This window comes from Vidua chalybeata, chromosome 6 (assembly GCF_026979565.1).
Source record: "Vidua chalybeata isolate OUT-0048 chromosome 6, bVidCha1 merged haplotype, whole genome shotgun sequence".
Taxonomy (NCBI): domain Eukaryota; kingdom Metazoa; phylum Chordata; class Aves; order Passeriformes; family Viduidae; genus Vidua; species Vidua chalybeata.
Genome location: NC_071535.1, coordinates 36068905 through 36095607, shown reverse-complemented (window position 1 = coordinate 36095607; position 26703 = coordinate 36068905). Strand labels below are relative to the sequence as shown.

Genomic DNA, 26703 nt, shown 5'->3' with positions numbered 1-26703 from the left:
TATTGCCCTCGACAGCTTACCTAACTACTGGAATGCTACTGCAATCAAGTCGCCTTTATTATGGTAAGGACTCAGTATCTCAGCATGACCTCACTCTGAATCACCCCTCACATCACAGCTCTTAATAGACTGCTGACTTGTGTGGATTACTAAGCAATTCCTATAAAAATAATAGTGCTGGGAATATTATAATTCTATCATATTTTGTTCCAGTTGTGAAAAATAACTGTCTAGAGGACAATTACTCATGGAAAGTGTGTCAACTCATGGTGCCAGAGATGAGCTCACTCTGGAGTAGCTCTTCAGCAAATATTGTGATATTTACTTCCTCGAGATTTGAATCAAACTCTGCAGTTTTTTTGTTGTTAATCAGTACCTATAGCTAGGCAGTTACGATTAGGCAATTGCATGGTGAAACCTGTAGGCATGGCTAATCCTTTGCTTTAAGGAAAAGGGAACACAATCCCAAAATAAATGGGCTGTCTGGATGAGAGCCCTTTGAGTGAAGTCAGAAGGACCGAGCAGTAACTGGGGGAAAGTAATCCTGGCAGGGGTGATCAAAACCGCTGACCCCCTGACCACCAAGTTAAAACAGATCCCCAAATGGAATGGGGGGGAAGAAGTGCACATGTGGAATAATTAGCATGAAAAGCAAGAGATATAACTGGCAAGTAAGGATCTGAGTATTAATTAATGAAAAAGCTTTATCAATTGTAACCAATGAATGCTGATGGCTTTGTTTGCTAAAATGTGCAAATAGTGTAAAGTTTTGATGGTGATGAGCCAGATTTTTCTGGGTTGCCTCCTAATTTCCTAATTTATTCCAGAATACAATAAGGAAATAGTAATTCCTTGCCTTGGTGTGTGAAGTGATGTCACACACCAACCAGGTGATGAGCCTGTGCTTGGGACAACACAGGATGTTCTTTTAAACCACACCCATTAAATATTTGCAAGTGTAGGTGGCAACTGTCAAAATCATGTCAAGAACGTATTACTCATTTCGAGTATAAATGATTGCATTGCTATTTCCAGTTCAATTTAATTTATTAGCATCCCAAAATCTCTGCTTCCAGTACATAGAGAGCAACTTAATGGTTTATTTAAGAAATGAAAATTAGTATAGGTAAAAACTTGCTCACTGTTAGAGACAGAATGCCATTATTTGTCTTGAACCAATGACTTTTACTTCGAAACTGAGACGATCTGTTTTCCAATATTGCCTCCATTCATCATGGACTGGAAAGCAGCTTCAAGAGAAATAATGAAATAAGTTAATGCCAAGCAAAACAAGCCAAGTAGCTTCTAAAAAAGAAACCAAAAATGGTAGAAGCAAATGTATTAAGCAGCTTCCCAAGAAGGAGAGATACCACTTTGGACCTAATCATATTTATCCTTAATGATGTCATAAATTAAGGAGGGGATTAAAAAAAAAAAAAAAGCTAGCCTGTAATAAACTGCTAAGAGCAGCTTTGTGTAATAATTTAAAAAAAATTATCTGTAAGCAACTGTTTGACCCTATACAAATTAAAGACTACATTTACTGCTTTTGTGATATATCACACAAACAGGAAAGAGACAGGGCATGATTGGACAACCACAAATGCTGTGGGTGACACGAACATTTGTGAAAGAAAAGGTTTATAAATATTGTACAGTAGTGGGAGAAGCTGGTACAAAAGACTATATCTTTGAGTAAACAAAGTATGTAAGTATGATATATGACTGATATATTTGACCCAGTTTACTTCAAAATACATATGTATACCAGTAAGGAGGAATTAGCAATGACTAGAATAAATTGAAATCTATGAGATTTAGTTATCACTTAATTCTACTAGTTTTCAATCTTGTGGGACTAATGGCTAAATGGACTAAATCATACTCTTTCCTCTTTCTTGAAAGGGAAGCGTTTTTACAACTCATCACATGGCTCATGTCACCAGACCCCCTTCATTTTTGTATTTCCTTTGTTACAGATACTTTGAACAGACTACAGAACATTTTGTTCTATTAAAAGAAATTAATTTTTACCTTCTTTAGTAAGATGCTTTGCCCTTTGTTCTGTATACTTTTCATTTTTTTTTGTTAGCAAATCCAATAACAACCTCTGTTAGATATTGTGTTTTTAAAGTATAAGATCAAGGATTTAAAAAAAGCATATCCTTACACACAATTTCAAAGAAAGGGGCAGCACTTTAAACCTCTAAGATCAGGGTGACTATCACCAGCTGCTAAGGTAGCAGTCTAAGAATAAATTCCCCTCAGGACTAAAACAACAACAACAAAAAAAATCTAAATTTATATTCAATGATCTTTTAAATATACAATAATTCTCCTACAGAACATTTTAATAATTAGTGAACAAATTATTATAACATAAAAATGTTTTTGATAAAATACAAAAATAAAAATTGGCAAATGAAACAAAGGAGATAGTTAACCTCTAATGTCATTGTATATAATCAGGTCATTATTCTTCAAAAATGATGTAAATATCTTACCACCGATGTTTGCTAAGCCTTCTACCACAGTCTCTCTGACCTGTCAATGCAAACAAGTCCTTTCAGTTTTCCTCAAACAAGAGAGCATTTCACATTTCTTAGAAACATGCCAAGAAACTGCCATAGAAACCACCAAAATCTAAAGACTTTTCTCACTACAATGAACAGGGCTCTGTTTGGACCAGATTCTTTCATCAAGAGAGGTGTGAATATTTTCTGATAAATTTGCAGGTGGGTTAATTCTTCAATGAGATCCCCGCCCCTACCAAAATTTAATGTCTTGGTATTTTCCCAGGAAGATTACTGATCACTTGAAGAAACAGAAACTAATTCAGACAGACTTCACAGGGAAGGCACAGTTAAGCCTGTACTCATTACAAAGTAATAAATGGTGATTATAAAGCTTAAAGTAAAATTTCCAACAAGATCCTCAAAAGCATTCAGGACACTTAACTCACTGGGTATTTGAAAGTACATATTTTTGAAAGTCTGAATCTTTAAGTAAAAAAGCACTTGCACCCTATGCTGAAATAAAGAATACAGACACGAGCAGCATGTAATCAGATGTCAGTCCTGCTACAGTCAGACCACTCTCAGCAAATACCTTTGAAAACAGCGCTACCTAATAAGCTTTCAATTATACTTACACATGTTTTAAAAGGTCTGTTCAATCCTGAGGCACAGTAAGAGAGCCAGAGAAAAAGATATTAGTCCTCTTGTAATAGGAGATAGTATCGAAGGCCATAGATTGAACCTAGAAGTTCTCACCTTCAGTTTACCTTCTTGGATCCACTGGCAGAGTTGTAATACACTAGCTTCTTGTTTGTCCATGTAGTTCAACACCAAGAATCTTTCCCTGTGAAAGAAGAGAATGAGCTTTGGTTTAAGAAACTTAGGTTAATGTACTTGAAAATCTTTTAAAATCTTTTCAGAAAACAGCCTTGTTGAAACTAAAGGGTTATGAGCACAAATTATAAAGAAATGTAGCTCAGGGCCCTGCCAGTTTGTTGGGACAACTTCCTGCAGTGGGAGCTTGACAGTAAATTTTCTTCAAGTATCAGAGAGAAGAGTAATAAAAATCAAGGAGTAAAGTAGTATCACCAGAATAAGTAAACATCCATAAAATGTGAGCAAATTCCTATTATTTTTTACTTTTTTTTTTTTTTTTTTCAGTGGTAGGGAGAATAATTAGTGAACCTGCAACCAGATGGTGAGAACAACTTAACTTTCAAGTTCCCCACAATTCTGCATATCCTGCTGTCACAGCTTTCCATAGCAATTGAGAAAATGATAATTACTTGTAGGGACATACTGACTAAATTTTCCACTGCATTCTACTATGCATGGTGTATTTTACTAATTTTATCCATTTTTGAAAGGGCAGACAGCAGTAACAGGGACAAGGAAAGATTTTAATTAGAAGAGAGAAATTGATTTGCACAGAAATTAAGTCTTCCAAATGTCCCACAATGCAAAGACTGAAAAATCTAAGACTCTGCTCCTAATCTCTGCCTTAGCTCCATCTGAATCCTAAGAGGAAATTCAGTAATTCCCAGAGTCAGAAAATAATGAAAATGTTTTACCCATGTATATCTGTCACACCTACAGTTCCATTATCTAATAAACCCCCAAATACTAAAAATGCAGTTTCAATAAAATCACTGCATCTGCTGCATCCTTATGTCTGAACAACATTTTGAGAGAAGGTACTTTGCAGAACATCTGAGAACAGAACTATGGCAACACCTTTCCTTGTACTAAAGAATTGTTAGGGATTAAAGGACTAAATCAAGCAACCTCAAACAAAATGTAACAACTCACATCTATGATTCTATATAAAAACAACCTTTCCCATTTTTATGCTGACAAAGACAAATGTAAGGGAAAGGACCTACTGATATCATGATTGTATTTTTCTTTTTAGGCATGGCAACATTCTGTTCCAATTACAAGTGGCTACTGCAGATTACAGACTACCTTCCAAACACCATATGAACAATCTACCTGGAACCTGGTCACAAGTTCTGGAGGAGAAATTTACCTTGTGATATTTCTTTCTTTCTGTATTTTTTCTATGTCAGGAGGCAGTGGAGGGGGATAAGGCACGTCTTTGTTATACTGAGAAATCTGTCCACACAGGATGATATGGCTGTTCTGATTCATCTGTTTGGGACAGCATAAAGTGAGAAAAATGGCATTCCTCAGTCTCGGAAACTAAATTTTTCAGATGCAATAGATGCTATTGCAAAATTTTCACTAGCCACATTTCCTATATAAGAGTGGGAGAATTGCATGCAGTTCCATTCAATCTATGACAACATTAAAATAGGTAAAAATGCAAGGCAATAGTGGGAAAATAACTGCTATACAGCCTAATGTAATTTTAAAAGGCACTAAATAGAAGGAATATAGGAAATTATTATTTTAATGTGGGCCCCCAGAATTAGCACCTGAAGTTGATCACTGAAGTGGAAAGCCTGCTGTGCTGTATTACAGGTTGGACTCCAGTATAAATTAATTGAAAGCTGGGCATGCAGACATTGGAGAATGACTAGAATAAACCTGACAGCTGGAATCATCACCTGACTTATAACTGTATCACTGATGTCTCCACCAACATTGTCAAAGTAAACATCCACACCACCTGGGCAGAGTTCACGTAGCTGTTTTGCCACATCCCCCTTCTTGTAATTGATAGCAGCATCAAACCCCATTTCTTGGACCAAAATGGAGCACTTTTCATCTGTGCCAGCAATCCCCACCACTCTAGAACAGCCCTCCAGACGGCCAATCTGCAGGCACACAGTTAAAAAAATAAACAAACAAACCAACCAAAAACCCCAAACAATAAAGACAAATTAGATCATTCATCTGCATAAAAGTACCAGTGGAAGAAAGGGGATCTTAAGGGGTGTTACAGTTATTCCCATCCCACTAAACCCCAGGCAGCAAATGCTCCCATCTCATGTGACACAACTGCCTCCTCATTCACTCCTCTCAACTACACACTGGGCAGGTAGAATCAAAATTTGCTATCTTTTCAAACCCACTGACTGCAGAAGACTGTGTTTGTGGAATCACCAATGACTGCAAGTACTGAACAACCAAATATAGTAGAAAACTATCATCTGCCAAGTACCATAACATAACTAATAAAAGGGAAAAAAATTAGACAATAATTGATTTAAATACAATCTTCATAGATTTGCTCATGCATTCTTTCTTCATAGCTTCTCTTTATTAGTAGGTCTAAAGTTTGCTTAATATCAATTTTGTTTGTGTATATATATACATATCTAGAGAGATATTTGTAGATATGCACATACACTCTCCAAACAGGTTCTGCAAAGCAGAGGAGGATAAAAGGACTGTAAATCTCAAAACACAAAGGATGTCATGGAACACAGCACAAAGGGTTTACCACATTAACAATTTCTAACAGAGAAAAAAAATGAAAGTCTCCAGTCAATTCAGTGTTGGGATGGCAGGCTACCATATAAATGTATAATAAATACATGTATATATACACCATTTATTTTATTTGTATTAGCAACAAGTAATTGTTGCTGTTGAGGCAGGGACGGGAATGAAGAGACTCCATCTTCAGAAGGCAAAGAATGAGTGTTTATTCAAAAGTACGTCTCCCTTTTATAGAGAACATTGTGAACATTAATTCCATTGATCTTAAAGTAAAAACATTTCACCTGATTGGCACACTTGGACTTAGGTCAGCGTGGCAGAACATATCTATAAACAATATGAATGGAAAACAAGATAATAGATTGTTTACATTCCTCCTGGACTTTTTCCCAGGCTTAGCCTGGCTGAAATCTTTCTCTTTTTCTCTCTGACTGAACTGAGAATATCCACAAGTAATCACCACCATCTGTGTTCTCCTCCTATTTCATGAAACTTGAGTTTCATATGTCAAGTCTTTCACAGTGAGAGTGTGTGCCAAATCTGTGAAACTGGCCGTTCCCACAGGAACGCTCACGTTTACAAAGATTTTATCTGTATATTTAATAACCAGCATGTTTCAGAAGACAAAACTTGCTAACAGAGTAAGTTTGTATGCCCTAAGCCTACCTGGCCGGCCAAAGAGCCGCAGGCACCAGCTGCTCCGCTCACCACCATGGTCTGATTTGCACCTGCGGCCACGTGTCCCTTCTCCCTGATTCCCAACAGGGCCGTCAGCCCCGTGATGCCAGCTGCACCCAGAAAGTAGGAAAGGCGTCCATTTACAAGCTGTGGTACCAGCTACAGAACAGAAAGTAGGTAGGAGGTCATTTGTTTCTAAAGTGAGGTTTTGCTTTTTGATTGCCTGAGGCTAGAAAACTAATTCAGGATATTTACCAGGCAAGGTAAAACTGGTAGGGATGAGCTATCTCTAGCTCTATTCTAACAAGTCTGTACAAAAATGTTATGTCTCTGTGGTTTTAGAAAAAGATTTTAGACTAAGTAACTCAAAAAAACTTAAATTATGGAAGTGTTAAAAAGCAGTTGGGAGATAAGAAGTTTCCAACAATGGTGAACTATCCCTATGCTAGCATAAAAAGATAAAAATGCACCATTTTATCAAATATGGTGTTTGCAGATCAGTGACAAAGAGTCCTAAAGGAAGGAGTTTATTGGAAAGTATAAATTCTCAAACTACAGTTACAAGTAACTATCTGTTACAAGAGAACAATCAACACAATATCCCTAACATATTGAAACCTTTCCACTTTCAACTTAATATTGAATACCTTTCCTTATGTGAATGTAAAACCTCAGGTAAAAGCTTTTACTAACATAAGTCAGAAAAATAAATTAAATATACCTAAAGCCTTTCATGTCTTACAGTTACACTCTTATGAACAAGAAGTTCTATTAGAATTAAAATAATTAATTTCTATTAATTTATTAATTTTTATTATGAAGCAGCTTCAGGGAATTTTTTTTTTAAACAACAATTAAAATAATACTGGCCTGTCTATTAACCAGCAAAATTGTTACGAAAGAAAAGAAATTTATATAAATCTTGGCATCTATGAGTTGATCTGCCTTTTGAGAACTGATTGCTTCAATAAGTATGTTTCTTGCATTAAAAAATAGTGTCATTAGCAGCTATTTAGGGAAAAAAGAGGTTTGGGAGGGGAAAAAAATGGTTTAGGAAAAAAAACAGTCACAGCCCTGGCTTTGCATTTCTATTACCTTTTGTAGCGAGTCTCCATCAAGAATTGCTGATGTCTGCCAGGGCCAAGTGAAGGAAGTTACAAAGTCTCCTTTAGCGAGGTTATGGTGTTTGCTCTCCTCCACTACCCCGATGCCCCCACCGTCAGCAACTTCAGACAGCTGCCAGGGCCGCAGGTAATCCGAGCCCGTGTCCTCGTTCATCCGGCAGCGCTGAAAGACAAGGCTTTAATGAAAGGCTCTGATGGAACACAACTTGTTTATCAGTTCAAGTTGGGCGGGGGATGAAGATGGGTCCCGAACTTCAAACACAAAGGGCTACTTAAAAATCTCTCAATAAGCCCCAAGCATTCATAATCTTTTCTTAGATACCTTTTTCCCTTTGTTTGCTCAGTACAAATGGAGGATGGACCATCCTGATCTCCTCCAGCAGTATTACCAAAACCAACACATTCTACAGACTAAAAGTTGCAGAAAAGTTGGCTCAAAGGCACCAGCACAACTGACAACGACTGGCTTGGGTCTGTTGAGAACCCTACAAATGCCATTCCTCAACTGAAGGAATCCTAGAAATGCAAGATTGAAAAAGAATGTCCATGAGTTATTTAGTCTATGCCTGTGCACTGAAGAGCAGTCAAATATACGTAGACCATCCCTGACAGAGATCTGTTTAATGAAACATCTTGAAATGGGACATATTTTCTTTGCAGTTTCCCATGTAGCTACATCCAGTATTTCAGGATTCTTAAACTTTTCCTTAATTCTCAAGCTAAATGTACTTTCTTGAAATCTAGACTGTTTTTTTTTTCTTCTATTACCATCTATGGAGGGAATACATGATCAGAATTCTCTTTATAGCAAACTTTTACAGACTGTATCTCTCTGGTTCTTCTATCTTCACTTCCATTTCAAACCACAATTCTCTACACCACATGATTACTGTAATTTTGCATGACTGGAAAAAAAAAGAATATAAAAAAGGCCACGTTCAGAAAAAGCTGATACAAACAAATCTGTAATGGCATACTAGGGCTTACAGTCTCTTCATGGTCCAATAAAAATTCCTGTATATATCCCAAGCATGTTAATGCCAAATTCCTTCCCAATGTAACTCCATCAGAATTAATACAATTAGTATGTTACACTAGATATATATTTGTTCTATAATTGGTAACTTTGGTGTTAAACATCATGACAGGTACTTAAAGAGTTGAAGATATTTAAAAAATCAAATTCTGGCTTATCTCTAAGCCCATCACCTACCATGTAGGGGTCCACTGAGAGATAGAGAGTTTTAACAAGCACGTGTCCTGCTTGGACTGTATCTGCTATTGTACTTTGCTCCAGTCGGAAGTTTTCAGCCACTGGCACTCCATTCTTACCTAGAGTTATATTAGAATTAAACAAATAAATTAATCAATATAGAACTTCCCTTAATCAACAGGGGAAGGCCTTTTTTTAAGGCAGTCCTTTTTAGAATAAATTAGGTTATATATTTACTCAGGTGTAAAACTACAACAAACTACTCTCACCTTTCTGCCTCTTCTGACTCAAGTGAATCTGAGGGAATACAGACTGCAGCCACTGCACGTGCACATTCTGCAAGGGCATCCCTTCACAGAGACTTCCTTACATTAAAACTTCCCAGAAACATCCATAAAACTGTGGCAAGAACGCCAGAACGGGAGGCTTCATCCTCAGGTTGGTACCACACGCAGCAGATCAATCAGACAACTGGAACCACCAGTTCTGACACAGCCAGATAGCCTTGCCTATTTTAGGTCAGAGTGACTGCACAGCTACAGCAGGCTCCTGCTGCACGATTTGAAAGACTTAATTGCAGGTCACACAATAGCTCTTAATGCTTAAAACTATTTAACATTAAGCAGCATACAATACTCCCTCCAAAACTTCATGTCTTCTACACCAAATTTATGAACTCACTCCTCAAAATACTGTGCTGATCCATAACAAGGCAAATGTGTAAGCACTTTGTATAAACAAAACCTCAATAGTGTAAACTTAAAAAACAAACCCTTTGAAACATGAGAGAAACAAAAGATTGAATATTTACTACAAGGAAACAACAATTAACAAAATATTTTAGACATCTTTTACAATGCAAAAAGAATAAATGTGAGAAGTAAAATGTCACGTGCCCTAATCTTTCTTCACTTTCAGCCCCTACACTTAGAGTTTTCTCATATATTACATGTTAACTCTTTTTTCTCACCCATTTTAGAAATGTGCATATACAGACTAAATAAATGCAGTTTGAATGCTATATATTTAATATAAATCAATCTATATTAATACAACTTACATTTATTAATAAACACAGACAAATTTATTACAAATATATTTATTTATATTAATGGAAATTGATAACTATATATAAATAAATGCACTTTAAATAAACTTTATTGCTGCATACAATATTAAGATATATAAACGTTAATATCTCAAATTAGTGTCTGTTTCTATTCTCATAATTTTTGAGCATTAGGTAATTAGAACAAACACATTGCTTTTTTAGTGGAGAGAAATACATACCAGGCCGTGAATTCAGCACTACTCTTTGTATAATCATCTCTGCTTTTGCAGTAATTTCACACTGGATTTCTATAAAAGAAAGTGTTGTTTGAAGGCCTGAAACATATTAAAAAAAAAAAAAAAAAGAATATGAGGCAAAATACTCAGTAATTTGGAAACTGGGGATGAAATACAGACCTCCCCAACTTCAGCATCCACGCCCAAGGAAGATGCAAAGAATCATATAAATCAACTAAACAAACATGTGAATAAGGAGTTTCCCTGTTTATCTTATTAAAGCCCTGATTTATACAATGTCACAGTAGCACCTACTGGAAAGAAGGAAAACTGTAATGCACCATGCTCCTTGTAGGCCCATCACCAGCCCCCACCAGGCAGAGGGAGAGGTGTCTGATTAGCTCTCCTGTGCTGACTGAGAACACCCTGTTCCCACCTAACAGACACAGAGGCAGCTTTGCACACAAAGTCAGGTGCCACTCGATAAAAGGCAGGCAGGCACACCAGAATAGCAGTCTGCAGGTACCTGATAAAAAGATATTGTTGCGTAAGATGTTTTGTAAGAAAATGCAATTCTTTCTATTAGTGGTGACCAGAGATGAGAAAGAATGAGATCATCATTCAATCTGTTCTACAGAAAAATTTCCCCCTGAATTTCAACAGTTTAAAAGAGGATTGCAACTCTGTGATTTTGCACCTGTGACACCGAAAGTTATTAAGAGGAAATTACCCTGATTAAACAGGAAAAAAAAAAAACACCAACATGATCTCATATGCTTTCATATCTAATACAAAATAAAAATGTGACTACTATTTTCAGCCAATAGAGCTATAAATAACCAACCTCCATACAAACAAAGGGCATTAAGGAATGAAACATGATAGCTTACATCTTTGTCATAATGTTTCTTTTGCTGACAAGAACAGCAAATTGGAGCAAATCTAAAAGATGAGCCTAGTAAGAGTACATCATCACCACTTATCTAACACCTTTATTCTTTGAACATTGCAAAATACAGAACCTTCTGCTGTACTGCTACAGTGCTCACATAACAGCACTCAAAAACCATCAAGAACTATAGTCTGGAATGCTGAAAAACAATAAAAAAGTTATTAGGAGAAAATGTGCACATCCCTGGCCATCCCTCTGCTCTAAAACACACTGCTGACTCAAAACACAAGTATCTTGTTAAAGAAACAGATCAAGCTTTAACATTTCATTGTGTTTGCACTTGAAAAGCTGCTTATTTGGGAAAAGTTAATAAGAAGTGAATTTCTTTCCAGTGTTTCAATACCTCAGGATGCTACAAGGAATGAATCTCAAATGTGTCTTTACAGCATCACATAATGCTGAAAAACAAGTGACCTGCAGAGTTCTTTGAACAAAACAGTGTAGAACAACAGTCTACAACAAAAGGAAAAAACCACACACTTTCATGAAATTACTACTTACTGTTTATAAACAAAAATGAGCACTGAAAATTAAGGACTTAACAATTAAAAAGTTAAATAAAAATCCATCTTTATGTGATAGCTGATACAATCTCTAGAACATGAATAATGTAAAACCCTAACAGGAAGGATGGCCTAAGAGAAACTTTGGCAGATGTTAGGTTCAGCACTGTACTCAGCTATGGTATTCCTGTGTGATCACAGGCACATCACTCTGGATTTGTTTTACAAAATATTTTTCAGAACAAAACTCAAAATTCTTCTTAATAACACCTGCCCAACAAAATTACATTCAAAGAGTACAACTGTTTTCCTCAGAGGAATTGATTTAGCATCTGAGAATTTCTGCTAATAAAACAAGTATGTTAGAAACTGTCAGCTGTGCCTGGTGCAGTTTAAAAGTACAAGCCTACTCTAGTAAACGATTTGCACACATTTGCAACTATGCTGAAGTTTAGAACCACTTATTATTTCTGCTCTGTGCAGAAATAATGAGTTAAGAATGCAGGGAATATAAACCAACAGCATCTGACATGAAATCTGGGCACATCACTCCTCAATATACACTACCCATACCCATGGCTGAGGTTTGAGCCTCTGTTTATAAACCACACAGAGCAGGCAGAACTGCTGTACAGCTCATGCCTTACAGAGCAGTCCACTGCCAAAACTGCTGACTCCATTTTTGTTAGCCTGAAACTAAATATGTGTATTATACAAACACAAAACCCTGATCTGAACAAGAGAAGATGAAGATAATTTTTGTTGTGACTAACATACTCCTGAATTATCTGCTTTCTGTGATTATACAAAGGAAAAAAAAAGTTATATTAAAAAAATGAAGATATTAACATACTAAAAGGAAGACATAGCAATACAGAGCAGCATAGAAAGATCTGAGTAGAAAAATTATCCAATGTAAGTTCAGACTACTTCTTTGAATTCCTGACATTTTGAAGGAAAAAAACACTGTTTATTTCCCAGTTTGTTTTCACAGCTTTTGTTTGAGGAGCCTGTGTACCGATTCAATTTGAAGATCTTCCAAATACTGTGAGTGGGTGGACAAAAAGTGAAACTGGCAACTGAATTGTCAGTAATTCTGTGACAGCTGCCACAGCAAATACAACACTGCAGATGGATATTTACTTCTAAATAGGACTGCACCTACAGTGGAAGTAGCAATATCATTACAGAAGCAAATGGTCACAGTAACACAATAAGAATAAAACTTTCCTCACATTACAAACAGTACAGAAGTGACTAAAGAAAATAAGTAGAGGCATCATCTTTTAGCACTGTGAAGAAAGCTTTTGGAAAAAGAGAACCGAGTTTCTTTAAAAAGTGAAATAAAGGGGATTTGTATAATATACACAATTCTTTTCAATACATGCATAGTGCCAGTGTGCAGGACGTTTTTGACTATTTTTTAAAAAGACAACACAATTATAATTTTTTAGCTTTTCCAAACAAAACCAATCTAAGTTGGTTTTACTCTTAAATCAAATAGAGTAAAAATCCCAAGTTTTAACATCATCATGCTATGCCAATCACCTGATCCACCCTATGAATACATCAGGAGCATTAAGCAGCACAAGGCAGCATCTTCAGGGCAGTCTCAAGTATGTTTTAGCCCAGTTTTACTCTTATCTCTGTCTCCCCTTGCCTTTCTTTCCCCACTGTTCCAGAGACACGTGACAACTCCTTTTAAAAAGTTAAATTAATTCCTCAGTGCTGAAATGCTCCAGTTTGTTTGCCCTGGGCTTGGTTCCCAGAACTTCCTGTTTCTGAGATTGCCCATAAAGCAGAATTTTCAGTTGCCTATACCCTTGCCAAAACAAGTCACCTGCTTCCAAGTCATTAAAGCCCATGCCAGATGCAGTCTAGTTAAAAAGCAAAAGGAAGAACAGGTAGTCCTGTTTCAGGCCCAGGCAGCAAGGAGGAAGAAGGCAGGCAATCTAAACAGAGAAAAAGATTTGGATGTTCTCTGAAACTGTGATGTCAAAATGGCTGGAGCAAGGATCCTCAAAGGAAACTCAAGGAAAGAAATTTCAAGAATGACTGTGATGAGGAACATGCAGGAAGGAAAGACGGGAAGAACTGGGACTAGGAATCAGTAAGAACAGAGAAACGTGACAAGAATAGCAATTTAATGGCCAGTAAAGCAGAGAAGAGTGAAACAGAATGGGGAGAGAGAACTGAAGAAACTGGGAACAATGAGCGAGACAACCGAGCAAACTGAGGTGGGAATGACTGGTGAAAAAACAAGAAGAGACAACTGTAACCAGCAAGGTGAGGTAAATGGAAATAGAAGAGCAAACATAATGGATTAAGCACCAAAGTTTCCACCAGCTCCACTAAGCAGCTCTACATTTGATGAATGTTAATTAATGGCAAGCCAGAATCAATACTGACTGTCATGAATGGAGCAAAACACACGCCATAAAAAGCTAAGTACTTTCATGAACTGAACCAATAAATTTAGATTTCCTGATGTTCCATGTTCTCTGATGAGAAGTCTCTCCCATAGTGTTTTCTTCATGTGGATTTTCTGACACACTGTAAGTGTTGAGGGCAGGCTCTAATCTTTCCTCCAAGGAAGAAGCAGATAAAAAAGAAAGACAATAGAGTAGGATCTTGATCCAGCCATCCCTTTTTTATACCCCCCAAGAAGCCTTTTTATCAGCTTTTTATCAGATTTCACTGACCTACAAATCAAAAGTTCCCGTAAATATACACACTAACATCTACATACAATAGGACTGTATAAACTTTACTTTTTTCAGATTTAGGCGTCAAAAAAAAAAAAAGTAAAAGCTTTTAGGTACCACATCTTGAACTTTTTTTTTTCCCTCACTAAGTAGTTGCACTGTATTAGAGTTGCTGAAAACTGTTTAAAATACCGTATCTGTACATGGTCTATATACATAAGGCCTATTTCTTCTTGGCAGAATTTCACATAAGGAATGCAGATTGCTCCCAGGATGGCAGGAGCATCACCCGATGGGTTTTTTGAGAAGCCTATAATGCAATTTGCAGGCTCCCACATGAGAGCCGGCTCAGAGAGCCTAGTGACTATCCAGGTTCCCAGGTATGCCCGAAGACCAAGTTAGAAACCAGTGCTGCCAAAGGTGGAGGAGCCCCTGGAGAGAGCCTTGCAGGCGAGTCACTACCAGATTCGGAAGCCGCAGGTAGAGCAGCCCAGGAGAGAGAACCCGAGAGAGGCAGCGCAGGGGGCTCAGTCCGACAGGCTGGTCCAGGGCTGTGGTGGGCTCCGCTCCTCTCCTCAGGAATGCCTCCACCACCCCGGGATGCGCTTTGATCAGGGGGCTCAGTAAAGCTCGATTCCAGCTCTCATTCCAGGGATCGGGCAATGCCAGCAGCCTCTTCTAACCTCTTCCGCACCTGTGCCCCCGCCTGCCCTGCAGCGAGGAGATGCTAATTCCTGAGGATACGACTCCTGGGAAGGCGAGTAAGAGCACTGCCAAGCACCCGCCCCCCAGGCCGAACTGCGGCTCGCCCCCGGCACCGCTGGGTCCCCTCCGAGCCCGCAGCTCCGGCTCACCTTGAGCCGACCCGAGCGCCCCACAGATCGCCCGGCCCGGCCCGGCCCGGCCCCGCGCGCACGCGCGCCGACCTTAAACAGGGAAACGCTGAGGCGGCCCGACCTTAAAGCGGCGATGGCCCGAGCCCGCTTGCGGCGCTGTGAGGGGCTGTGGCGGGATGTCCCCTGAATCGCAGAATCACACAGAATCATTAAGGCTGGAAAAGGCCTCCCAGAGCATCGAGACCAACCTTTCACTGAACACCCTGTCTACTAGACAGGACACTAAGTGCCATTTACGGTTTACTGAATGCCTCCAGGGAATGCAAGTCCACCCTTTCCCCAGGCAGCCAGACTCCAGTTAATGCTTAATAAACCATTCAGTGAAGAAATTCTTCATAATGTCCAACCTGAACCTCTTCTGGCATAGCTTGAGGCCATCTCCTCTTGTCCTGTTGCTGGCTGCCTGGGAAAAGAGACCAATCCTCACATGGCTACAGTCTCCTTCCAGGTAATTGTAGAGAGCAAGAAGGTTCTCCCTCCCACATCCCCTGCCAAGTCTGCTTTTCCTCAGGATAAACTCCCCCAGCTCCCTCAGCCACTCATCACACCTCTGCTCCAGACCCTCCACCACCTCCATTGCCCTTCTCTGGATCTGCTCCAGCACCTCAATGTCTTTTTTTGTTGTGACGAGCCCAAAACTGGGCACAGGACTCAAGGTGTGGTATTGCCAGTGCTGAGTGCAGGGGGACAATCACTACCCTGGTCCTGCTGGCCACACTGATACAGGCCAGGATGCCAATGGCCTCCCTGGCCACCTGGGCACACACACTGGCTGATGTTCCTTCCACTGCCAAGCAGCATCCCCAGGTCCTTTTCCTCCAGGCAGCTTTCCAGTCACTCTTCCCCAGACCTGTAGTGCTGCATGGAGTTGCTGTAATCCAAGTGCAGGATTCAGCACTTGGCTTTACCAAACTGAGGTACTGGAGAAGGCATTTACAGTTTATGGGGGCATGGTTTCTTTGTGTAACACTGGGACGTGTTTGCTCCTCGCATGTTCCAGTGGATGAGATTTTGTTCATTGCTGTGACAGGGCAATGCTGTTTTATAGCTATTCCTAAAATTTCACTGAAGTTGCTGTTGTGTGCAATATAATGTATTTACTATATATGTGCTATTTCTGTGCTTGAATACAGATGATGTTTTTTTTTCCTTAAAAACATGTTGTAGCAAGATCCAGAGCTTTCCTGGGATGAGGCTCAGGTCCTGGTACTGCCTGACATGATTACTCTGTGTATTTGCCCTGTATTGTAGTGATTCACTGGGCTATAAGGACAGACAGGTCTGTGAAGTGGCCACTGAGTTGGTGGGAATTACTGTGGAGCCTGAAGTGACTACTTCAGCATGGAAAAACTCTTCCAGACTGATGATTCTGATGACTTTGTACTCTGCCTCTCACATAAAGGCAGTCAAAACCTTTCTGTTGTAGCTTGACCCATAGCACTGTAATATAGGTTTAAGTGAATTATTTATATTTGTTCCACCATAATATACAAAACTTTGCATTTCACATTAGTTGAAATAACATCATTGGAACTGGAATAGTCTAAAGGGGGAAAAATTAAGTATATTAATAAGGGGATTTATACTTCCATACAGTTTTTTCCCCAACTTGTGTTGTCTGACCTCATTACAGGTGCACTGATTGCAGGTGTAATGCACTGAAAGCAAGTATCAGGGTTGAAATCATCTTCAGAGTTTCAAATGGGCACATCTTGTGAGTAGGAGGCCTGCGTTCAAAAGAATGAGCACTGACTTGCCTCCTACTTGTGCAAGAAAAGAGCAGCACAATTACAAAAATAATTCTTCTAGAAAACAATGTCACAGGTCGATACATGAGCAAATTGGAAAATATTATGAAATGTATTACTGGAGAACTTCCTGTTCATTTAGAAGTTGTGTATCTCAATGACTAGTAATAATTGAAAGTGGAAAAAGACAAAAATATGTTGTATATTGGCACATGTACATATATTTTTACACCTGTATTATATATTATAATGGCAATACAACTTCTGGTGTTTGATAAAAAAAAAAAACAAGACCCTTAACGCTACACATAAAAGAGTATTTCAAAATCTCTGTACAACCCATTTTCTCTTGCCTGGCACAGGGTGGCTGTGTTTCTTCTACAAACAAGGTTATCCTGGCGATTGGTTGCAGCAATCATCTGTAGTTTGCTGTTTAACCTTTATGGTCATGTACACACACACACACACACACACATATCTCTCCTTGTCTCTTTTGTTAAGTACTTGTTAAGTGAAGCTATTGTAAAATAAACTTAGGTGTGAATTTAAAGTGCTAAAGCTATTCTGCACTGACTTGGCTTGTGGATACTTTTTCTACTCTAAAAATGCTTTTTTGGGGTTTTGATTCACCTCAGACTCAACTAAGCTGCACAAAGTCACCCCACGTGTGAAATAAAACTGTCTATGCAAGCTGGCCATTGTGGAATAGTTGTTACAGAAGAGATATTAACAGCTGCTACCACTTATAATCAAGTCTAAATGAACATTGATGTGATAATTTTAAAGTCAGTCAGAGATGGGGCAGAGATGAAATGGAGGATGTGTTTGAGCTGGAAGATGGTTGTGGTCATAGACAACAAATCACTGCTGCCTACCCAAATAGGGAATGTCATTCAGGGGAGCCTTACATCACTGAACAGATCCTCAAGGTATCCTCTGACCAACTTCAGGCAAATTTGAGAAAGCAAAAACATTTCTTAACCACATGGTGAAATAAAAATATTCCCATTTGATTGTTTTAGAACAAAGAGGAGGGGAAAAGAGGCTCGTGGATAAAAAGTCATTGGCTCCCAAAATCATGTGTAACTTGGACAAAGTGTAAAAGCAAAACAGCTGTCTTGCTAAGAGTGGTTAAAATCATATTGCCATCAATTTCAGTGAAGCCAAAACAAATAGTTAAAATAGAACTCAAAAATCAAAGTCTGGAGGCTTTCTTCTTTTTCCCTCTCCTTTAAGATTAACTGACTGTGTCTAACTGACTCCAAACCACCTGCTTGTTCATGTTTACCTGCTCTTAATATAGAAGCAACAAACTTACATATACTGCCTACACTGTGAGGCTTAGATGTTTTTAAACTACAAAGTAATCTAAATTCCAGGATTTGCTGGGCTCATGGGTCATATTTATGAGTGTATGCCATAATAATTCTCCTTTTACACATTGTCACGTTCATGGGTAGCTCATTCTTGGCAGATATGTGCCTTTTCTTTATTATTTTAAATTAATAATAAGTAGTCTTTAAATCTCTGTAGATGAATAATGCAGATGTTGCTTATGTCACTGAAGTGCAGGTGTGTTTTGGCTGTAAAAATTCCCTGGAGTGTGCATGAGCTCAGAGTGACAGCAGATTCTTTAGTCCGTGTGTGTAGGGAGCAAAGTGGTCTATGAGATCTCTCAAGAAACATCCTTCATGGAATCTGTGAATAGAAATGTTCAGCACAGTTTAAATATTTATTTTTGATGTAGTATGTCTCTTATATGATAGGAAAGTAAGATGTCATTTTCTGCTGTGGGGAAGCATTTTTCTAAGGGTACAGAAAGTAAGAGAAACATTTTGAACCTATTCTTCAGAGGTATCTTGAGAAAAGGTGTGTTTCTCCACTGATAAAGAGGCCTTGTGGAAGAACTTGGTTGAACCCCGTGTTCTTGAGTAACAAACCCAGTTCACTTATCCTACAAATTCTAAAACACCATTTCAGGCTGCAATAAGAAAAATTATTGCAAAGCAATCTCTGGTAGATTTGATGTTTCCGGTTTTCTAAACTATTATTTTACTAGACTTCAATTAAGTTTCTTGCCCTTGTTGCTAGCCAGGAGACCAGACAATGAGAAACCTCCCCTGTTCACTCGATGCAATGTCAGCCAACAGCATGAAGTGCTATTGAGTGTAACTTGAGCTAATCCATGTACATTTGCATGAAATAGCTTAGGAGTTTGCAGATGATTTGTTCTGGCAGCAAAGTTGTGGATGCAGTAACTTCAGGAGAGGACAGTAACACCTTAGGTCATTACATCCATTGGCAGTGACTCTGAATCAGCCTAAGTGATGCAATATAGGAATAGAAAAATCTTAGCTTGAGACAGCTGCTGAGGTTGAACTGAGCTATTCAGCTGACTTCATGCCAGAGTGACATTCTGTGCTGTGGAGCCAGTTTAAAGGTGATTCGTGACCAGCTCAACTCCCTGTTGGCTGAAGGAGACAGCTGGGGAGAGGAAATTATCATCCAATTCTAGTTATGCCATCCACTTCTGAGGTGATTCTGCTTTTGCAATTTTTATTCATGAAGGTCCTCTTTTGTACAAAGAAACAAACTCCACAATGTATCACTTATGGACTGAGCATTAGCTTGAGGCAGGGATGTTTGTGGGAAAGTTTTGCAGATGACACTAAGATGTCATATGAGACTAATGCCTTCTGATGCTAATTGCTGCCTAATCACAAAGTGGGCTTCATCTGTACAGGTAAGTATACAGATAAGTAACAATTGCTACTTTTAATAGTAACTTAGTTTTCTGATGTTTCATGCTTGGAAATGTCTCAACCCATCTTTCTTTGTCATAATTTCAAAACCTTCATCTGGGTTCTGATAGGCCAAAGGGCATAGGTAGGATTTGGATTTGCTCTGTCATTATCAATTTTTGTGATGGTAAGGAAGTTTTGCTCTCAAACATACTTTGCTAGTCTAAACTACTGATTTTGATATAGGTTTACACAGAAGACTACCTGTAGGACACATCTGGAAGAACCACATTCATTTTAAGGTAAAAAAAACTTTTGTAAATAAAGAAAAATACCATGTGACAATAACACACCTTGAGATGTGATTTCTGTAAAGAAAATACAGGCTCAAAAGTATTTCTCATGAATGTTGGGACTGATCTTTAACCATTTGGTATTTTAGAAAACCTTCTAATACCATAAAAAGTGAGTACAATATGTTATCAATTTAATCTGGTAACGATTATTACTATTTGGTCATCATAAACTTTTATTAATGATTTAGTTCCTTATCCATCTGTGCCTTTTCTTCATCCTTAATGGAAGAAACAAAATACTGAAGTGCTTGCTGCAGAGAATGATCTTCCTGTTGGCTTTATTTTGATAGTGACATTTTCTTAAATCTATTTTGGTGTAACTACTTATTTAATTTTTGTAAATGACCCAAGCATTATGTAGATGAAAATGATCTTGTTGCTGTGCAGTATCATGTCAGAATCACATCTTTCATATTTTACTGCAGCACACTTGGGGAAATTAAAAGCTTCTATTTTAGAACCACACTGATAGATAAGCATCCTACATCTGTGTAGGAGGTTTCTTTCTTTATTGCCTTGTGTGTCATTTCCATTTAATGATATCTCCCAGTTACATATAAAAAAAAAAGGTTCTACAAGTACTCTTTCTGAAATCTGCAACCAGTGAATATTAATATAAGTACGGTTTTTCTGTCATACTCTAAGATGTCTGTTTCACAACAAAAAGACCTTGAATTTTCACAATGTAGTATAAAAAACATCACCACTGAAAAATTAAAAATAAAATGTTGTTGTATATGCTTTGTAGTGCAAAATTGTAATTCAAAACAGGGAAGAGCAAAGGGTTTTAAAATGAAGAATACTGATAACCTTGAAAGTATTTCTTCTTACTGCTGGCTTTTCCAGTTTGTTTAAAATGTACTTCCAAATTTGGAAAAAAAGTTATTAAATGCAAGCTAAACCATCCTGAAAAATGTGGCGAAGGAAGAAATGTGATCGCAAAAGCTCAAATGACTCATTCAGAACACAAAATGATCCTTGTACAATCAAACTCGAACTGTGCTAAGTTTCTTTAGTTTCAAATTGCTGACAGCAAATGGTCAAGACAAGTGCTTCTGTCTGAATCAAGGACAGAAAACATATGAACACCATTTGTTGAAAATGCTACTGATTGCTGCATCAGACCAAGAGGCAGCAATGGGTGGCAGTCTGGGCTGCATAGTGGAATCCTAATATTGACAGATCACTTCACAGTATTTGTATTCTTTTTCATAACTGAAATTCAAATTAATTGGAAAACTGCTCTCTTTTTTAATTAATGCACCCTAATGCTAGAGGAACTAATGCTAATGGCTTATAGAAGCACAAAAATAAATGTGTCTTCTAGAATCAGAAAAAAATTGATCATATGAGGGATGTGTATAGAGTTGTGGGAAGTCATACATAGTATATGTAGTGTAGCTTCCTTGTGAGACTCCTTGGTATGCTAATCCTTGATCAAATAGAATTGAAAAGTCCACGTAGTGGATTTCAACCTAACTGCGGAAAACCATGTTTGGGATGTAGATAAAGATGAAAGCTGATGAAAGGAGAATAAATGTAGGTGTAACAAGGAGGAAAATGAATGAGGAGGAAGGAACACTTCTGAAGGAACTTCTCTTGCACTAGCATCATGTTTCTGCAGTGCTATTTGTGAAAAGCAAATAGTGGCTTTTCGAAGAGGACTATGTAGATTTGCAAAGTCTCAAGATAACCAAAGGCATGTTTTTGGAGATTTGTGTAGGGCTTGTTTCAGAGCTTCTAGATATTAGTAGAAAGCTTCTCATCCGTTCAGTATGTGAACATTCTGGAAATTTACAGCACTTGGTTTTTATCAGTCAATTATTAATGACTATGATATCAGTAAATCAGTTGTATTCTGCTGGCCTGGGAATGAGCACTTGCAGAGACATTCAGCTGTTTCCTCTCAGGAAGAGAAGAGGGATCAGTAAGCACAACTGGCCTGGACAGAATTAATGGTGCCAGCTACTGTATTCTAGGAGACTGTATTTGGCCTTATTATCATGGGTGATAAAGAGTTTTATTGAACATGTGAAACTTAGACAACAACTCTTCTCACTTTGCTAAACAGCTGCAGGACAACTGTGAGAGTTGTCTTTTAGAGAGTGATCAACAACTGGTAACTGGAAGGGCTTAGGCAGCTTGGCAAAACTGGTTTGGGATTATAACTGCACTCTGTCTTACCCAGAATAGCTGGTAGGCAGTAAAGAGGCTTTCTGCCATTCCTGAATGACAGTCTCTCAAGGCATTTTGGGGATATTATTTCTACATCTACTGAGGAAATGAGAGCTTGTTTGGATGCCTTTCTTTCTGTTTTTTGTGCAGCTTTCTGTGGTGTGCCATGCAAGATAGTACTAACAGTACAACCTCTAGATCACTTAATGGATACTGGCTTTGCAAGCACTGCAAGTCACATTAATTTGAAATATAATCATGAATGCAAATTGACAGGAATAAATAGGCTATTTCTTAGTTCTGACAAAAATGTTGAGTATTTTAATTATAGCAATACATGACTAGTTGGAGATACCAGGTCTACAAGTCAAGGAGCTTGTGATAGGTGAACTTGTCCAAGTGAACTTGTGAAATTATTTCTACAAATAGACTTTTTTTCACTGTTTCAAGCACTACAATTTGGAGGCTGAAATGACCTGACAGAATTTTGTTTAGATATCAGAGAAATGGAGTCTGGATGCTGTTCTCTGGAACAAACTGGGAGAATTGTAGCTGAGGGTCTGCTGGCGATATTTGAGCGACAGCTGATAGATCTAAGACTGAAGTGCATGCAGTAGGAAAGAGCTGTAATTTTTAATAACAATACTCTACAAAAGTATGTTCCTGTTTAACTCCATTACCTAATTTTTTATGTCAATATCGATTTCTGTGTGTGCTTCCCGCACAGCAAAGCTCCACTCTGCAATTAGAAAATCATCTTTCAAAATGAATTGTGACAGCGTTTTGTTGTTATGAAGTTCTCTTTGTTGTCTTCAGTGTTGCTTTGAACTTCTGATGTCTTCTGCTCCTCAGACAATATACATCTTTCAAGAGCTTCCACTAATCTTTCACCGAAAGGAAAAATACCCCAAACATCCAACTGTTGTAGTTGCCTGAAATGAAGAGCACTAACATTTGTTTTCTTAGTGGTACAGATGCTAAAAATGGTGATCCTATAACTTGGTAATTTTTCTTACTATTCATAGTTTCAAGAAAAGAGGAGGTTTGGGGATTGTCTGTGTGGTTGGTGTTTGTTGTATTTTTTTGGAAAGGGTTGTTTTGGTTTTTTTCTTAGTTGGGCAGTTTTTTTACTCCTGAAGTTTTTGGATGCAAATTTGCTGAACCACTTCCCATTCTTGAGAAACTCTAGAAGTTTTCTCCATCTTTTCTATGATGCACATTGATACATAAAGCCCAATGTCATGATTATATGGTGATTGTTAGTGCACAGTGGATTTGCTATTCCTTGCCTTGAGCACAGTGGATTACTGCTGTTTCTTGTTAGTAGCATAACAAAGACAACATATTCAGAACACTTCTTGTGGGGCAGAGATTCTGCTGAGAAAAAGACAGTGATTGCTTTTTTTATTGCTTGAGACAGTAGTGATATTGGAGGACGCCTCTCATACATATGAGGAAAGAGTAAAGAAATTAACAAGTACCTATAAACAGACACTATGGTCAATCCAGCAGAGACAGAATACTTGAGCTTGGTATTTGAATACTTTCTCCATGGTTGCCTTTATGGATCATGTGTATTCCTGGCTCTTCTGCTGTACATCTTGGTTACATTAGCCTCCTCCAGATAATATCCTTTGCTTTCTCAGTCCACTGTGGCTTCAAGGAGCTGGAGAAATCTCTGCAGGAGTGGGAGTGGGGGGAGATGAGGGAGGAGCATGCATTTGCAAAGGAGGAAAGATCCTCCTCATTGTGTAGGAGGGGAGGGTTTTGAGAGTACTTGCAAAATATCTGAGATGCATGGATAAAAAACTTCATTGCTTCCTGTTGGGATTGCTGCATTTCCTTCAGGCTGGCAGTCCTGTGGCAGCCATGAAGATACGTGTTCCTGTTGGCTAACAGAAAACATAAATAATGCTCAAATGCTAGTGCACCATATACATAATATAATCACATCTGTATTTGGGAAGCATTCCTGCCTTGGAATACCACATTCTAGGTAGGGCTGTTGCCATGAAATTGTGGTTTATGCCCCATGTAGAAATGGAAAAAAATTTTTGTAGATTGTACTATGAGTACAAGCCTTTTAAGGTTCCCATTGACAAAAAAAAAAAAAAAAAAAAAAAAAAAAAAAAAAAAAAAAAAAAAAAAAAAAAAAAAAAAAAAAAAAAAAAAAACCAACAACCTGTAAATTTTGTATTAAAAAGGATAAGGAGAGGAAAAATGAACAAACTCCATAATGAGATTTGTACTAGTAAACATAAAGAGAGTAACTGAATTAATTTGCCTTATAATGGAATATGCAATGTACTTTATGCACAAAATAAAGAATATTCAGAGATCACAGAGATAAACAGACCAACTGGTTGGGATAGGTCACAACTTGGTATTGGAAGGAATCATGGAGGACTGCCAAAATACTACTGGATTCCAGGTATGGAAATCAGAATGATACAACTTGCTTGTGAATCTGTGAAGAATAAAAACTGCACAGCAATTCACCAAAAACACTACAGTGTAATGGTGATGACGGGAGAAGCTGCAGCCTGGCTTGCACCAATGCAAAGTGCCAGCACAGGCAAGCACGGAGTGACAGAAAAGAAGGATTAAGGAGTAGAGGGACAGATAAGGTCATCAAGGTGCGCAATGATGTGCTTGCAGATTATCCTCTGTATTTGGTACCTGCCTGTCACATATGTCTTATTTATACGTGTTGGTGTCTCCCACTGTGCTTTACATTCCCTCGCTATTCTGTAATTTACTTATGTGATAGAATAGGGATGAATCCTCATGAGAGAGTACCATGGGCTCCCAATGGAACATGGTGTTAGCAAATGCTCACTTTCTGATTTCCCTGATGCCCCTAGATTTATGCAGCATATGTTTCAATTTAATTGCAATGGTTCTAAGTCCTTGTCACTAAAACCTGTTTGGGCTGAAAGTTCCTTGAATGACTGTAAGTATCAAATGATTTGAAATGGGCTTTGAGATTGCTGCTTGTAATACATGAGCTACTGAAGCTCAGAAGAATTTCCTAGTTGATGTTCACTATAAGAGATGACTATAAGGATGCTCTTCTATATATGAACATACATACATAGATATATATCTTGCATAAGACAGATAAATAATACATAACACAAATATTACAGAATCCTGCAAAGATTCCAGAATCCTGCAAATACACAATGCACCATTAGTTGTTACCAGTTACCTGAGTCAGTGGGGCAGATCTTATTTTTGTATTATTAAATAGCCTATTGATCAAATTAAATACCTTCTGCATGGTTCAATAAGAAATTGGTCTACTCAGAGTATTAAAGAAACAACCTAGATTATTCTCTTTAATACTAATTCCTAGTAAGTAACATCAATGTTATACAAAGAGAGAAAAAATATCACAGCATATTGTTTCAAATTCCAGTCTTTATTTCTGTTATTACACTAAATTCAATGAAGCCGTGAATATTACTTTGCGCTACATGTTGTCAGTATGTCTTTTCTTGCTCATTTGTTGTTGTTAGGACTCTGAGTGCCTCTAAGGAGTTTCTCTGCCTAGGCTTGAAGCCTAAAGAAAGCACAGCTGATTATCTTGGGGAAGGAGAGATGGAAGAAGCTTTAGTGGAAGTTACCTACCAAAATAAACCTCATGGGGAGCTTCTGCCACATTTTCTTGGGAGCTGCTTTAAGCTGAGGCTCTTGTATATGGCTGTGCTTGAGCTACATTACAGCTGCACTGCAGTCATTCCTGTCCCCAGCACTTGATCTTGGCCCCAAACTGTGAACTTTTCTACCCCCTTAACTTCAGCCCAACTTCATCCCATGAAGTGATTATAGCATTAAAAATAAGTATTAGGATTTAAAAATTACATATGCCTACCAGTTCTTGATATTTCTTGCCTACAATGTTTTTCAGGAGTATTTCCACTGAAGTATTCTTGATCTTATTGAGAGCTACTAGACCCTGGACTTTTCCCAAGGTAGTAGCATTATTATTTATGTTGTCTAAATTATGATGATAAATAGTTAAATAGAGCTAAAGAATTTATGGTGCTTTACATTTTTCATTATTTACATTTTTATTTTCATCAGTTCCTTTTCTAATTTTCCTCTCACACAGTATGTAAGAAAATATAATCAATAAATATTTAAGAAAAAATCAGAAGCAATTTACAGGCAGGTTTAAAAAAAAAAACTTTTTTGTTGCTGTTGTTTTTTTTTTTTAATATCATCCTCCTTAAGGTAATTTGAACCTAATTTTCAGAAAGACTTGTGTCACTATCCAGTCAACTGAGCAGCAAGAAGAAATTGGTATCCTATTATTGTATGTGTAGATTGGTGACACTTTGGTGATGGGGCATGTTGGAGTTTAGTACAATCTGCATACTGAGCTCCTAAAATGCA

The 26703-nt window shown here is 37.9% G+C and overlaps 1 protein-coding gene across 8 annotated transcripts; it reads right to left on the bottom strand.

Annotated features, from left to right (window-relative positions):
- Positions 1 to 1028: 1028 nt before the first annotated feature.
- PTGR2 (prostaglandin reductase 2) lies at positions 1029 to 15290 on the bottom strand. Of its 8 annotated transcripts, XR_008431413.1 has the most exons (11): positions 10542 to 10562; positions 10230 to 10325; positions 8940 to 9058; positions 7698 to 7889; positions 6591 to 6761; positions 5087 to 5296; positions 4546 to 4667; positions 3273 to 3360; positions 3152 to 3177; positions 2505 to 2544; positions 1202 to 1250 (listed from the first exon to the last, which is right to left on the bottom strand). XR_008431413.1 is itself a non-coding variant. In XM_053945440.1 (10 exons), exons 2-10 carry the CDS (start codon positions 10264 to 10266, stop codon positions 1186 to 1188), a joined length of 1044 nt encoding a protein of 347 aa, XP_053801415.1. In that variant the 5' UTR covers positions 10267 to 10325; positions 15241 to 15290; the 3' UTR covers positions 1029 to 1185. The 8 variants fall into 8 exon arrangements, 6 of the variants coding, with proteins under 6 accessions (XP_053801415.1, XP_053801419.1, XP_053801418.1 ...); XM_053945440.1 differs by lacking the exons at positions 3152 to 3177; positions 10542 to 10562 and adding an exon at positions 15241 to 15290 and having other exon boundaries at positions 1029 to 1250; XM_053945444.1 differs by lacking the exons at positions 3152 to 3177; positions 10542 to 10562 and adding an exon at positions 15081 to 15159 and having other exon boundaries at positions 1029 to 1250.
- Between the last annotated feature and the right edge of the window lie 11413 nt (positions 15291 to 26703).

Excerpts from the sequence above, each read along its gene's own strand:
- PTGR2 (XM_053945439.1), bottom strand. Across the intron at positions 9,059-10,229 it reads AGTGCTGAATTCACGGCCTG|GTAAGAATGGAGTGCCAGTG; the intron begins GTATGTATTTCT and ends ATATAACTCTAG. Across the intron at positions 4,668-5,086 it reads GTGATACAGTTATAAGTCAG|ATGAATCAGAACAGCCATAT; the intron begins GTGATGATTCCA and ends TGTCCCAAACAG.